General features: G+C 44.7%; 3 protein-coding genes across 3 annotated transcripts; 2 read left to right on the forward strand and 1 right to left on the reverse strand.

The window, feature by feature from the left end:
* Positions 1-388: 388 nt before the first annotated feature.
* LOC311488851 (myocilin-like) lies at positions 389-2517 on the forward strand (the record flags this gene model as incomplete). Its single annotated transcript, XM_084545708.1, has 3 exons — positions 389-854; positions 1328-1432; positions 1551-2517. 3 exons carry the CDS (start codon positions 389-391, stop codon positions 2339-2341), a joined length of 1362 nt encoding a protein of 453 aa, XP_084401834.1. The 3' UTR covers positions 2342-2517.
* A 4335-nt stretch (positions 2518-6852) lies between these two features.
* LOC311489401 (polyisoprenoid diphosphate/phosphate phosphohydrolase PLPP6-like) lies at positions 6853-9012 on the reverse strand. Its single transcript, XM_084546471.1, has 2 exons — positions 8333-9012; positions 6853-7362 (listed from the first exon to the last, which is right to left on the reverse strand). Exons 1-2 carry the CDS (start codon positions 8709-8711, stop codon positions 6941-6943), a joined length of 801 nt encoding a protein of 266 aa, XP_084402597.1. The 5' UTR covers positions 8712-9012; the 3' UTR covers positions 6853-6940.
* Positions 9013-9076: 64 nt separating this feature from the next.
* On the forward strand, positions 9077-11594 carry LOC311489091 (peroxiredoxin-6-like). Its single transcript, XM_084546005.1, has 5 exons — positions 9077-9351; positions 9930-10086; positions 10904-11053; positions 11189-11335; positions 11454-11594. Exons 1-5 carry the CDS (start codon positions 9149-9151, stop codon positions 11580-11582), a joined length of 786 nt encoding a protein of 261 aa, XP_084402131.1. The 5' UTR covers positions 9077-9148; the 3' UTR covers positions 11583-11594.
* The last annotated feature ends 1290 nt before the right edge of the window (positions 11595-12884 follow it).

Genomic DNA, 12884 nt, shown 5'->3' on the forward strand with positions numbered 1-12884 from the left:
TTCTTAACAGGAATGTCAAATGCTTTATTTTTCCACTGATACTGTGTGATTTTCACATTGTTTATCCCTCTCAGCACAACTCACTCCACCAGCAGCAAGAAGAAGAAACACGTGGACCTTTGCACAAACACTCCACACCCCCTGGCTAGTTCATTCCCTGCCACGCTCCTCGTCCCCTCCCACTCCCTGACAGTTAACTGTATAAATATCCTACTCTGAGCATTGCTGGGATTCAGACGTTGACCTGCACTGACCGGAGACACTCAGGTGCAAAGAGACTTGCTTAAGAAAGTAAAAAGGGGACTCTTTGACTGTAGGACGATAAACATCTACATCTCTGCAAATTTCACTAAACGAGAAGACTGTCATCTCTGTCAGGTCCTCCAAAATGTGGCTCCATGTGTCTCTCCTCTGTTTGTTCTACCTAACTCTGCCTAGCCAGAGCCAGGCCCAAGACCGAGCCTCACTCCGCCGCTCCAATGACCCCACCGGACGGTGTCATTACACCTTCACCGTGGCCAGTCCAAATGAGCCTTCCTGCCCCGGGAGCAGCGCAAAACCAGAGATAGATGGAGTCCTGTCCAGACTTACCCTGCTGGAAGCTTTGGTCAGCCGCGCGATAGGTGGAGTGGACGGAGGCACCACGTCTGAGGCCGGGGCTAATAATGAAGAGGGTCTCCAGGAAGCGTACTCCCAGGTCAGGGAGGAAAAAAATCAGCTCCAGCAGGACAAGGAGCGGCTGAACAGGCAGGTCCAGGAGCTGCAGAAGAGGCTGGATGAGCTGAGCCAGGAGGCAGAGAACCTCAGGAAGAAACCCTGCCTGCAGACACAGCATGAAAACAGGCCTGCAAGTGGTATGTACATCAGCGGGTAAAGAGAAAACACACACAAACCAAAACCTGAACCCTTAATTACAACACCTGCAATCCCATTCTTTCTTAATCTTTAAATTGTGCTCTCTTTTTGGGAAATTGATAGATAACATATTTTACTTTCTCTCTCTTTATTTTAGGAATATATGTTTTTGTTGTGGACTTAGGCTATGAAAAGTCTCTAGGGACACCAGGTCAGGTTGCAGTGCTCTGTGCCAGGTTGAGTAAGGGGATAGGAATTTGCCCAAGAGTCTTCTTTTATGGCTTTGTCACTCACTTGTCTGAGTGTGATCATTTTCAGGGTTAAAGCAGGGGGCAGCTGTCTTCCGAGGCAAATAAACAAGACACTGAGACTGTGATGCTACTTTTTTTTTTTTTGGCTGTGTTTTACTCAAACGTCCTTTGCAGTGCTTATCTTCTTCACACAAATTTCTGCTCTGTTCTGTCTCTTCCAGACCCAGCATATGATTCGGGCAATGGTGCATATCAGGAGATGAAGGCTGAGGTGACAGAGGTCCCCGCATCCCACCTCATTCCTGAAGGAAATCACAACCTCACAGGCATGTTGATGTAGCTGCTCAAATAGTAGCAAGATGCTGATGCAAACCGATGCATCTGAAAGCACTGTGAGCGCAGAATGTAAATACCAGGAAGTTTAACTTGTTTCTTCTGCTTTAGGCTGTGGAGAGTTACTGTCAGTGGGAGAGCCTGTGTTGCACAGGAAAGCTGATAGCATCACAGGGAAGTATGGAGTGTGGCTGCAGGATCCAGAGCCTCAGGGCCCTTATTACAGTAACAAGACCGTGTGGCGTATCGATGCAGTGGGTAAAGATGTGCGTCAGCTCTTTGCATACGAAGACATGGATCAGTTCTCCCGAGGCTTCCCTATGAAGGTCCTGGTTCTGCCCGAGCCTGTGGAAAGCACAGGGGCCGCCCTGTACCAAGGCTCCCTCTACTACCAGCGTAGACGTAGTCGTACTCTCATCCGCTACGACCTGGCTTCCGAGACTTTGGCATCGCGCCTGGAGCTGCCCCACGCAGGTTTTCGCGGCCAGCATCCTTACTCCTGGGGCGGCTACACCGACATCGACCTGGCAGTGGACGAGCAGGGCCTGTGGGCCATCTACAGCACAAGCAAAGCCAAAGGTGCAATTGTGATCTCTCAGCTGGACCCCAAGAGCCTGGAGGTGAAGAAGAGCTGGGAGACCAACATCAGGAAGAACACAGTGGCCAATGCTTTCATGGTGTGTGGACGCTTGTACACAGTGGCCAGCTACACAGCACCCAACACCACAATCAACTACATGTTTGACACGGCCACCGGTGAGGCAAAAGCAGTCTCTGTGCCCTTCAAGAACAAGTACCGTTACAACAGCATGGTGGACTACAACCACGCCCAGAGGAAGCTGTACTCTTGGGACAACTTCCACATGATCACCTATGACATCAGACTGGGCAGGGCCAGCTAGAGAGTTACTCCTGTTTACAGGACTGTGCTGATGCAAGAGCACGTGAATTAGATGAAACACTCAATAATGTGTCTGATGATCAGTGTACTAAGATCATTGCAAGGCTTAGGTATCTCTGTGCTTTGGAATTGTAAAATCTATTTTTTCTAGTAGGGTTGTAAATAAGACGTGTTACAGCAACAAATAAATGTTTATAAAGGAGATATATTAAAGTAGCTGTGATAGAGACATTGATAACAAACAGTAATCATGATGTAATGATAGAAAATGATATTTTTGTAATCTGTTAATAAATGTTCATGTTATTTAAGTTCCCAATAAAATGGTAGAAAATGCTTTTTGATTTGAATTGTGTTCCGCAAAATACCCTAGTCTCACATGCTTCACAAACAATAAACAGCTGTTTCATTATACTCCCAGATAAGGACAATATGAAGGCGGACAAGTATGAAGTGTATACAAAGACACACAAGAAATCAGTGCTCTGGGTCCAATGCTGGAGTTTACGTATGCTTATTTGGCTTTCACCAAAATATAGAATATCTACAAAATATCATTCCCGTATATGACCAGGAGCTCAGACCTTTAAATGTGTGCAACAAGATCCTGGAGGTCCGGTGGAGCTGAGAGCGATCCACCGTGCTGTGGTCTGCTGGGGGAGCAGCATCACTGCCAGAGAGACCTGTAGGATCAATACACACATGAACTGTCAGTGGAAAACTACTGGAGACTTTTGGTGACATCTCCATCATGGACAGTTCAACCCAACAACTGACTCATTTAGCTCTACTGTTATGATGATCATACTGAGAAATCATTTCACCACAACACTGTAAAACAGCTCACCTCTGTGTGACAGCTGAACACACTATTGCACTACCATCTGTAGATACCGTCTCTATATGAAACATACAGTGCCTTGCAAAAGTATTCACCCCCCCTTGGCATTTTTCGTGTTTTGTTGCCTCACAACCTGGAATTAACATGGATTGTTTGAGGATTTGCATCATTTAATTTACAGAACATGCCCACAACTTTGAAGATGTTTTTTTTTATTATTATTGTGAAGCAAACAACAAATAGGACAAAATCACAGAAAAAGACAACGTGCATAACTATTCACCCCCCTAAAGTCAATACTTTGTAGAGCCACCTTTTGCGGCAATCACAGCTCCAAGTCGCTTTGGATAAGTCTCTATGAGCTTGCCACATCTTACCACTGGGATTTTTGCCCATTCCTCTTTGCAAAACTGCTCCAGCTGCTTCAAGTTGTATGGTGTGCACTTGTGAACAGCAATCTTTAAGTCTGACCACAGATTTTCTATTGGATTGAGGTCTGGGCTTTGACTAGGCCATTCCAAAACATTTACATGTTTCCCCTTAAACCACTCAAGTGTTGCTTTAGCAGTGTGTTTGGGGTCATTGTCCTGCTGGAAGGTGAACCTCCGTCCTAGCCTCAAATCACGCACAGAGTGGTACAGGTTTTGCTTAAGAATATCCCTGTATTTAGCACCATCCATCTTTGACTAACTCTGACCAGTTTCCCAGTCCCGGCTGCTGAAAAACATCCCCACAGCATGATGCTGCCACCACCATGTTTCACTGTGGGGATGGTGTTCTTTGGGTGATGTGATGTGACGTTTTCTTTGATGGCCGAAAAGTTCAATTTTAGTCTCATCAGACCAGAGCACCTTCCTCCATACATTTTGGGAGTCTCCCACATGCCTTTTTGCAAACTCAAAACGTGCCATTTTGTTTTTTGCTGAAAGTAATGGCTTTCTTCTGGCCACTCTGCCATAAAGCCCAACTCTATGGAGCGGACGGCTTATTGTCGTCCTATGTACAGAAACTCCAGTCTCTGCTGTGGAACTCTGCAGCTCCTCCAGGGTGACCTTAGGTCTCTGTGCTGCCTCTCTGATTAATGCCCTCCTTGCCCGGTCCGTGAGTTTTGGTGGGCGGCCGTCTCTTGGCAGGTTTGCTGTTGTGCCATGTTCTTTCCATTTGGTAATGATAGATTTGATGGTGCTCCTGGGGATCATCAAAGATTTGGATATTTTTTATAACCTAACCCTGACTTGTACTTCTCAACAACATTGTCCCTTACTTGTTTGGAGAGTTTCTTGGTCTTCATGGCAGTGTTTGGTTAGTGGTGTTGCTTGCTTAGGTGTTGCAGCCTCTGGGGCCTTTCAAAAAAGGTGTGTATGTGTACTGACAGATCATGTGACACTTAGATTGCACACAGGTGGACATCATTTCATTAATTATGTGACTTCTGAAGGTAATTGGTTCCACTAGAGCTTTTTATGGGCTTCATAACAAAGGGGGTGAATACATATGCAAATAACAATTTTCAGTTTTTTATTTCTAAAAAATAGTTTTACGTATATATTTTTCTCATTTCACTTCACCAACTTAGACTATTGTGTTCTGATCCATCACATACAATTCAGATTACAAAAACATTGAACTAAAGGCTGTAATGGGGGCGGCACAGTGGCGAGGTGGTTAGCACTGATGCCTCACAGCAAGAAGGTCACCGGTTCGAATCCATGGGCCATGCCTCACAGCAAGAAGGTCACCGGTTCGAATCCATGGGCCGGCTGGCCTTTCTGTGTGGAGTTTGCATGTTCTCCCTGTGTCTGCGTGGGTTCTCTCCGGGTACTCTGGCTTCCTCCCACCATCCAAAGACATGCTCATTAGGTTAATTGGTGATTCTAAATTGGCCGTAGGTGTGCGTGTGAGTGTGAATGGTTGTTTGTCTCTGTGTGTGGCCCTGCGATGGACTGGCGACCTGTCCAGGGTGTACCCCTGCCTCTCGCCCGATGACAGCTGGGATAGGCTCCAGCAGACCCCCGTGACCCTTAACAGGACTAAACGGGTATAGAAAATGAATGAATGAATGAATAAAGGCTGTAATGTAACAAAATAGGTAAAAAGCCAAGGGGGGTGAATACTTTTGCAAGGCACTGTATATTATCCACCTCAGTTTTGGTATTTTAAATATTTTATTATCATATACATATTTACACCGATCAGCCACAACATTAAAATCACTGACAGGAGTAGTAAATAACATTGACCACCTTGTGGTGTTCTGGTGGGAAACTTTTGGGCCTGGCCATGTGGATGTTACTTCGACATGTAGCCCCGACCTAGACCAGACCAGACACCCCCACCCCATAGCAATGACACTCCTTGATGGCAGCAGCCATCCCCAGCAGGATGCAGCCTGACACAGGCACACACACAAAAACAGTTTAGGAACAACTAAAAAAAAAAAAAACATGAAGAACAACATAAGGTGTTGACCTGGCCTCCAAATTCACTAGATCCCAAACTGATCAAGTATCTGTGGGATGATCCACAGAGGCCCCTCCCCTCAACCCTAACAACATTTTCTTGACAGACACCACAGGACACCCTCAGAAGGCCCATGTCCATTCTCTGATGGGTCCCAACTGTCTTGGAGGCACAGTGGAGACCTACACAATATTAGGAAGGTGGTCGTAATGTTATGCCTGATCGGCGGATACTTGACATTCTAGTTATCTGTAATCCTATCAAAATGGACTTTGAATTCAGAAGAAAAGTTTTCATCACACACCAAAACAGTGCTCTATTTTCATTTGCAGTAATAATAGATTATTACTGATGCATTAATACGCAAGCAGCTTTTCAGTCTTATAGATGATCAGGTAGAGCTTAATTTACTCATTTAATATATTTAATAGCTTAATCTTCTGTTTATTGTATTTTATCTCACATATTATTTCTTGAGAGCTTTGTACATGCTGCCGTTTTATTATTGCTGTGCACTGCCATCTGGGGACAACTGACAGCACCTGCATTTTCCATGCACACCTTCAAGGTCTAAGAGTTTACCGTGCTTCATCAATGCAGGAGCACAGCCGAGTCTTGTCTGCTCCCCTGAGCTCACGTTAGATGTTAAATGTTAAACATGTTAATTCCAAATCGACATTTAAATGGTTTAATTTGGGAGTTGCATGTTGAGAAGGAGGCCATGGCAGCAGAGTTTATCAACACAGTAAGATGAGACGGGATGTATTACTGTATAATGGCAGTCAGGAGACTCAGCAGCAGGTGATGGAAACTTGGGGGAGTGTGAGTTGACTTTACCCCAACAGTGTTCACACAGACATAGCACTCATTGTGGATTGTGAGAGCACAGTAAGAGACCACATGAAATACCACAAGAAATTGCCACTTAACCAGGAAGGAGTTTGCAGGCATTCATTTTGTCATGAAAAGATACACATCTTTACATCTGTAAATGACACAGCTTGCTTTAATTGGCTTTTGATTAAAAAAAAAACAAACTCCACTTTGGTTTCAGCCTTGGGAAATTAAGTTCATTTATTCTCAGTACCATTGTGCAAACAAGCTGCATGAGCATCCTAATAACATTTCCACACAAACAAACTGATACAGATGGACAAAAATATAAGAATAATGAAGTATCTCTGATCAATAATAATTAATGATCACTTTTTATAATAGCAGAACATTTCTGAGTTACACATACTCGTGCTACACATTTCCTCATACATAGGAAGACACGCACACACACCTCAGCCTATATTAATGTTTCCAGTCTATGAGCCAGAGTCCAACATAAGCCCTGTTGAGTCTCTCGCTCAGTGGGATGAGCAGCAGGTCCTGCAGGCAGTCCCAAGTCACCCACAGCTTTTCCACCAGGCTGTACTGGCAGTAGCCCATGGCCAAACCAAAGCCCACATCTGTCACATATTGTCTGGCAAGCAGCAGTCGAGACAGGCTGACCAAGAGGGCCCAGCCCACGACCAGGGCCCGCATGGAGGCCGCGTCCACCAGCTGGGCGAGGAAAAAGCGGGCGCACATGGCCGCCCTTGAAGCGTGGCCCGATGGGAAGGAGTAGCGCTCCATGAAGAAGGCGGAGAGGATGTCGGAGCGGTTCTGGGAAGGCCGTCGGCGCCTGACCACTGTCTTCACGGTTCTGACAAGCAGCAGGTCCAAAACCAGAGCTTTGAGGAGGGGAAAGAGAAGAAACACTGACAGTCAGTTTGCATCACTGGCCACTCAAAAAGTAGCTCTCGGAATTTATTGAATCCTTACTGACACCTTACTGATGGACCTTAAAAATATAAGTAGGGTACAATTAAAACAATATCCCTCTCAATCTATTGTCCTACAAAAATGTTCTCTCCTATGAAATGGAATTTAATGAACCCTTTGACCTCATTATTCTGCCGCTGGTCGACAGCATTTAGCAGAGTTATACTATCTATAGAATTTCCAAAACAACATAACATCCAGACCATTATGTGCCAAGAATAGCTCTGGTAGTTCACCCCAGCACAATACAGTAAACAGCACAGCACTGGATGTCAAAGCATGAATTTAGCAAATATAATCTAGGCATAGGCTACTAAATATATCATCAACCGCTATTTTAGTGAGACAGCTCAAAAGAGAAAACTTTCCATTGCTGCTCTGTTCTGCTTCTCTGGCATGGAGGAGCACAAACACCCATCTAGTCCTGTTAATGCATTATTTGACACTTGGTTGGACGGATGCGGCTTTGTCCTGATATGTTGTGCTATTTTAATAGCCATTAACATTATTTAACTGTGACCAGGCCTCAACGGAGACAGCCCTGACGGTTAAAGGCTACACTTTGGACTTGGCACAAATGTGCGTAAAAGCGCACGGGAATTTGGCTAATGTGGTGACAAATATCAAGACGCGTAAACAAGAACCCTAACCAGGTGGAAAGCTATATAAGACAATTGCGCTTAGTGTGTTAAACAGCTGAAGGCGGTGAGTAAAAACTCGAATGATGGCGTTTAGTTTGTGCCAGGTGAATATGACAAAAGGTGTATTTATGGATGTTTATCTAGAGCATTAAATTAATTCCTAATTTGACTTGGGTGCAGACAACTAAACCTGTTGATCTGACCTCCACATATCTACTGAAGAAAACATGCCACTCACCAAGGGCCAAGTTCAGCATGATCTCCTGCTCCTCCACGCTCTCTCCACGGAGCAAAGTGTACACGGTGCCGATGAGCCAGGGGAAAAGATGACCGGACAACTCCACCAGCCGCACCAAGGGCCGTATGCTGCCCCACGCAGACTTCTCACACGCGCACACCCCGAGTCGCTTGGACAGCCACAGGTCTATCGCCAGCAGAAACCGGAGCGTTATGGTAAATATCGGCTGGCTCAGACTGACGGAAAGGTTTTCAGTTTGCGCTCCTGGTGAAATGGAAGTGCTGTTGGAGGCCCTGCGGCGGACATGGCCCTCGGATGATGCCCTGCTTCCACACACAGCCCCGCGGCAACTATTCCGTCTGGACGCCGGTGTGGACATTTTGGTTTGACAAGAGTGTCCTCGGTAATCTCTCTGCCCTTCTTTGTGGAGCACCCAACAAATCCCGCTGCGCTCAGACGCAAACCATCCTTTAAACGGAGGACTCTGCAGGGGTCGAAATGTTACCAGATTAGAACTGGACAGCTCTTGTCACGTGATTAAAAATACTCCGCAAAGGAAGCTGTGAAAAGTTTGACAACTCTGATCACTTCTGGAACAAAAAAGTCTACAATTTTGGACAATATCTGTGCATGTTATTGGTCATCCCACAGTACTATATCCACGTGGATGTTTTTGGCTGTTGGACTGATTTGCCTATGTGTGCACTTCAGTGTCGACTACTTAAATTTGAATACATATCCGTGCGTAAACACTCAGCTGTGCCACATTCTCACAACCCCAACGCACCTCTTTATGAGTGCGCTCCGTTGTGGTGGATGCTCACAGTATGTGGGCTGTACAGAGCAACGTTTCCGCCTCCTCTCCTTTATCTCACGCTGTCAGTCATCACAGCCGCTGCTGAACACCCGAACACCTCCACGGTCACTATGCCGGGGCTGCTGCTCGGAGATTTATTTCCTGATTTCGAGGCAGAGACCACCGCAGGAAAAATTAAATTCCATGAATTCCTCGGTGACTCGTAAGTACACATGTCCATCATTTTAAATATATTTTCTTATATTTTCTTTTTGGACGCAATTAACAATCCCATTCATTTAACACGAGAGAGAGAGAGAGCGACAGAGAAAGAGCAAGAGGGAGAGGCAGAACACAGTTCCTGTTTATGTCCACAGTTTATGACTTCTGCTTTAGAACAATACCGCAAACCCAGACACAGTACGTGTCACATTAAAAATAAATTTGGACAAAATGCACAAGTGCCTCTAGTCTAATCTGTGAGTTATCAGATGCTTATGGTCAGTTAGTCAGAAATTAAGATTTATTTCGTTAAAACTGAACAAATGAGAAGTCAAACCTAAAACTCCTCAGTGGTTCACACAATTACATCACTGACCTAAAAAAAAAAAAAACTTTCTCATCAGTTTTGACACAGGTCACATCCTGTCATTTTGGTGTCAGATGCTTTTTCATTGTCTTCCTATTCTGCTACACAACACCAAGCAACAATATTAACGAGTGTAGCCTCCATGTGATGAGAGGAAATTGAGCAAGATTGAAAGCTCTTCCCTTTTTTTTTTTTTTTTTTAATTATTCCAGATGGGGGATCCTGTTCACTCACCCCAGAGACTACACCCCCGTGTGCACCACGGAGCTGGGCCGAGCTGCCAGACTGAGCAGCGAGTTCTTCAAACGTGAAGTCAAACTGATCGGCCTGTCCATCGACACTCTGGAGGACCACCATGGCTGGAGCAAGGTGCCATTACAGCGTCCTTTTTAACAAACACATCTGTGTGTTCTGAGCAGTGTTGAAAAGAGTAACCAAACCCCAGAAGGCACGACGCTGCCCATACTTCCTGGCTGCTTTGTCTTTGAAGTGGCCAACGGCACAGTCATGATTCATGATCATGTTCAGATCTTTACTAGGCTGAATTTTTGTAGTTCTAACCACATGCTGAAACAAAACCCTTTTCTTATAACAATGTGTCAGGTACAAAATGACCTCTACCCAAATGAAGTATTACATTGATCTTGGATTTTTACTGATGCCATGAGATATTTCTGCGGTACAAATTCAACTTTTAACAGTTATAAAGTGGAATGAATGGAGTTTGAAGTGTGCGGAGGAAGCGTTTACTGAATGACACGGCTGAGCTGCAATATGGGAAGTTGAGGGCATTTAGAGTTTGACCTTTAATCTGAGGTTTAAACAGAGAACAGTAAAATCCCCACTACTGATCTGCCTGCTTAAGATCAGACTGCATCAACTGTATTTATTTAACTTTAACAGAGCTCACTTATGTTTTTAGAACACAAACCTTCCATAGGATAATATATTAAGCTGTTTAACAGGTGAGCTGTTAGACAAGTTCATACCAATATACTGCACGTCTTATTGCCTTTTTTAAGAGTGATCCCATGGCCAGTTTTCAGTATCAAAATTCATGCTGTCCATCAACATTTTGATTGCACCTCATATTACATGTTTCTTTTGTATTGTCCCGGTCAGGGTTTGATCACTGTGGCATCAGCTTGGTGTGAATAGCTAACTGAGGGCCTGCGTCTCTTACTAGGACATCCTGGCGTACAACTGCGAGGACTCTTCCTGCAGTTCGCTGCCCTATCCCATCATAGCAGACGGCAAACGGGAGCTGGCAGTCGCTCTGGGCATGCTGGACCCAGATGAGAAGGATAAAGATGGCATGCCGGTCACCGCCCGCTGTGTGAGAATCAAACACAAAGAACCTAATTGGCTTATTTCATAGGCACCTCCAAAATGAATTTCTCATCTCAACTGACAAGTGTAGAAACCAAGATTTCAGCTTTCTCAGTCTTCATATCTCTCTCTGTTCATGCAGGTGTTCATAATTGGTCCTGACAAAAAGCTGAAACTGTCACTGCTTTACCCGGCCACCACGGGGCGTAATTTTGACGAGATCTTGCGAGTGGTGGACTCGCTCCAGCTCACAGCGGGGAGACGAGTGGCCACACCAGCAGACTGGAAGGTACGTCACAGATTTGGAAGTGCACCTCAGACTGCACCAGTTATTTTATCTCACCAAGTGACAGCACAGATAATAGAGACAAGAACTTACCTGCTGCATTCTGTGTCGTGTCTTCCAGCCTGGAGACTGTGTGATGATCCCTCCCAGTATACCTGAAGAGGAGGCTGCCGCTCTGTTCCCGGGTGGTGTCTACACCAAAGACCTGCCTTCTGGGAAGAAGTACCTGCGCTACACACCATGGCCATAAGAAGACACAGATATTCAGCACTCAAGTCTGTCACCGGGACTGTACCTTAATCCAGAAGTCTTCAGTTGTGGTCTTCAAGCGTCAACTAGCAGATACACTATATTGCCAAAAGTATTACACACATATGAACATAAGTGACATCCCATTCATAATCAATAGGGTTTAATATGGTGTCAGCCCACCCTTTTCTGCAGTTTTATACACCTGTGGCCATGGAACTGATTGGAACACCTGAATTCCTTTATTTGGATGGGTGAGTGAATACTTTTGTTAATATAGTGTATCTCAGTTGTGAATCACCCCTCCCTGACAAAATGAAAGGAATGAATACCAGTGCCTTAAAATATATGTAGGATTATTCTGTCCATCTCTCATTTTGAAGGATGTAGTCTGTGGTGCTGTTAAACTGTATTAAATTAATCAGTGATTCTGTTATTTAGCCTAGCACACTAAACCAGCGTTGTCAAAATAATAGAAACTTGTGTCAGTACAACACGGTACAATTCAACAGTGCTTCAAGCCACAGCTTCCATGATGAAAACACAGTTGAATCAACAGCTCTCTCAGTTATTTGAAACAAATGCTGAACACCATAACCTCCATGAAGCTAAGATTTAGTGCAGGACTGTTTTATTACAAGGCATTCCTTTCACTAGTGAACCTAATGGCCTGGCAAGCATATGAAAAATGTTTAAATCTTGAGTGCGGCAGAAGAAGTTTATGTTGTGTAACAGCGATGCTATCTGGGTTAGAACGTCTTACATATACACGGTTTACCAATTTCCTCTCTTTCTTGGTGCATTGCGACAATAGGTGGTTTTGAAGGCGGTCCAGCAGCTAGTTGCTAATGTTTACATTATTTAAAACCTGTACAATTGTCTAATACTGAATAATAATTGGTCAATGCAAATATTATTTTCTCACTGATAAAAGCCTAAGAGTGGATTTTTTATTTTTTTTAGCAAATGATCAACTAACAACTAATTTGGCCCAGTCATGACTTCCAGGATCTCTTGTCTGAGCTTGTTAGCTGTGGCCAGCAGAGCTGTCCCTCTCCCTGCCCCACTATCTGTCATAAGTTAGTTTTGTTTGAAGTGTTAACTCAGCTGTGTAGGATTTGGCGTTCCCCGCTCACCGGGTCGACAACATCAGAGAAGAGCTTATCAACTTTGATCACTGGCAACAGGCCCCTGTCTGTGACGGCTGACAGGAGAATGTAAGGACAGGGGGAGGTGTAACAAACAAGAAACATGAGGAGAAAGACAAGCAGTTTGAAAATGAATGTCTGTGGACTGTTGAGTT

The sequence above is a fragment of the Chelon labrosus genome (genome assembly GCF_963514085.1).
Source record: "Chelon labrosus genome assembly, chromosome: 6".
In the NCBI taxonomy this organism is placed as follows: Eukaryota; Metazoa; Chordata; class Actinopteri; order Mugiliformes; family Mugilidae; genus Chelon; species Chelon labrosus.

Coding starts and splice junctions, on each gene's coding strand:
- LOC311489091 (XM_084546005.1), top strand. CDS start 9,149: ATGCTCACAGTATGTGGGCTGTACAGAGCAACGTTTCCGCCTCCTCTC. Junction 9,352..9,929: donor CATGAATTCCTCGGTGACTC/GTAAGTACACAT, acceptor TAATTATTCCAG/ATGGGGGATCCTGTTCACTC. Junction 10,087..10,903: donor ACCACCATGGCTGGAGCAAG/GTGCCATTACAG, acceptor GTCTCTTACTAG/GACATCCTGGCGTACAACTG.
- LOC311489401 (XM_084546471.1), bottom strand. CDS start 8,711: ATGTCCACACCGGCGTCCAGACGGAATAGTTGCCGCGGGGCTGTGTGT. Junction 7,363..8,332: donor CATGCTGAACTTGGCCCTTG/GTGAGTGGCATG, acceptor CCCTCCTCAAAG/CTCTGGTTTTGGACCTGCTG.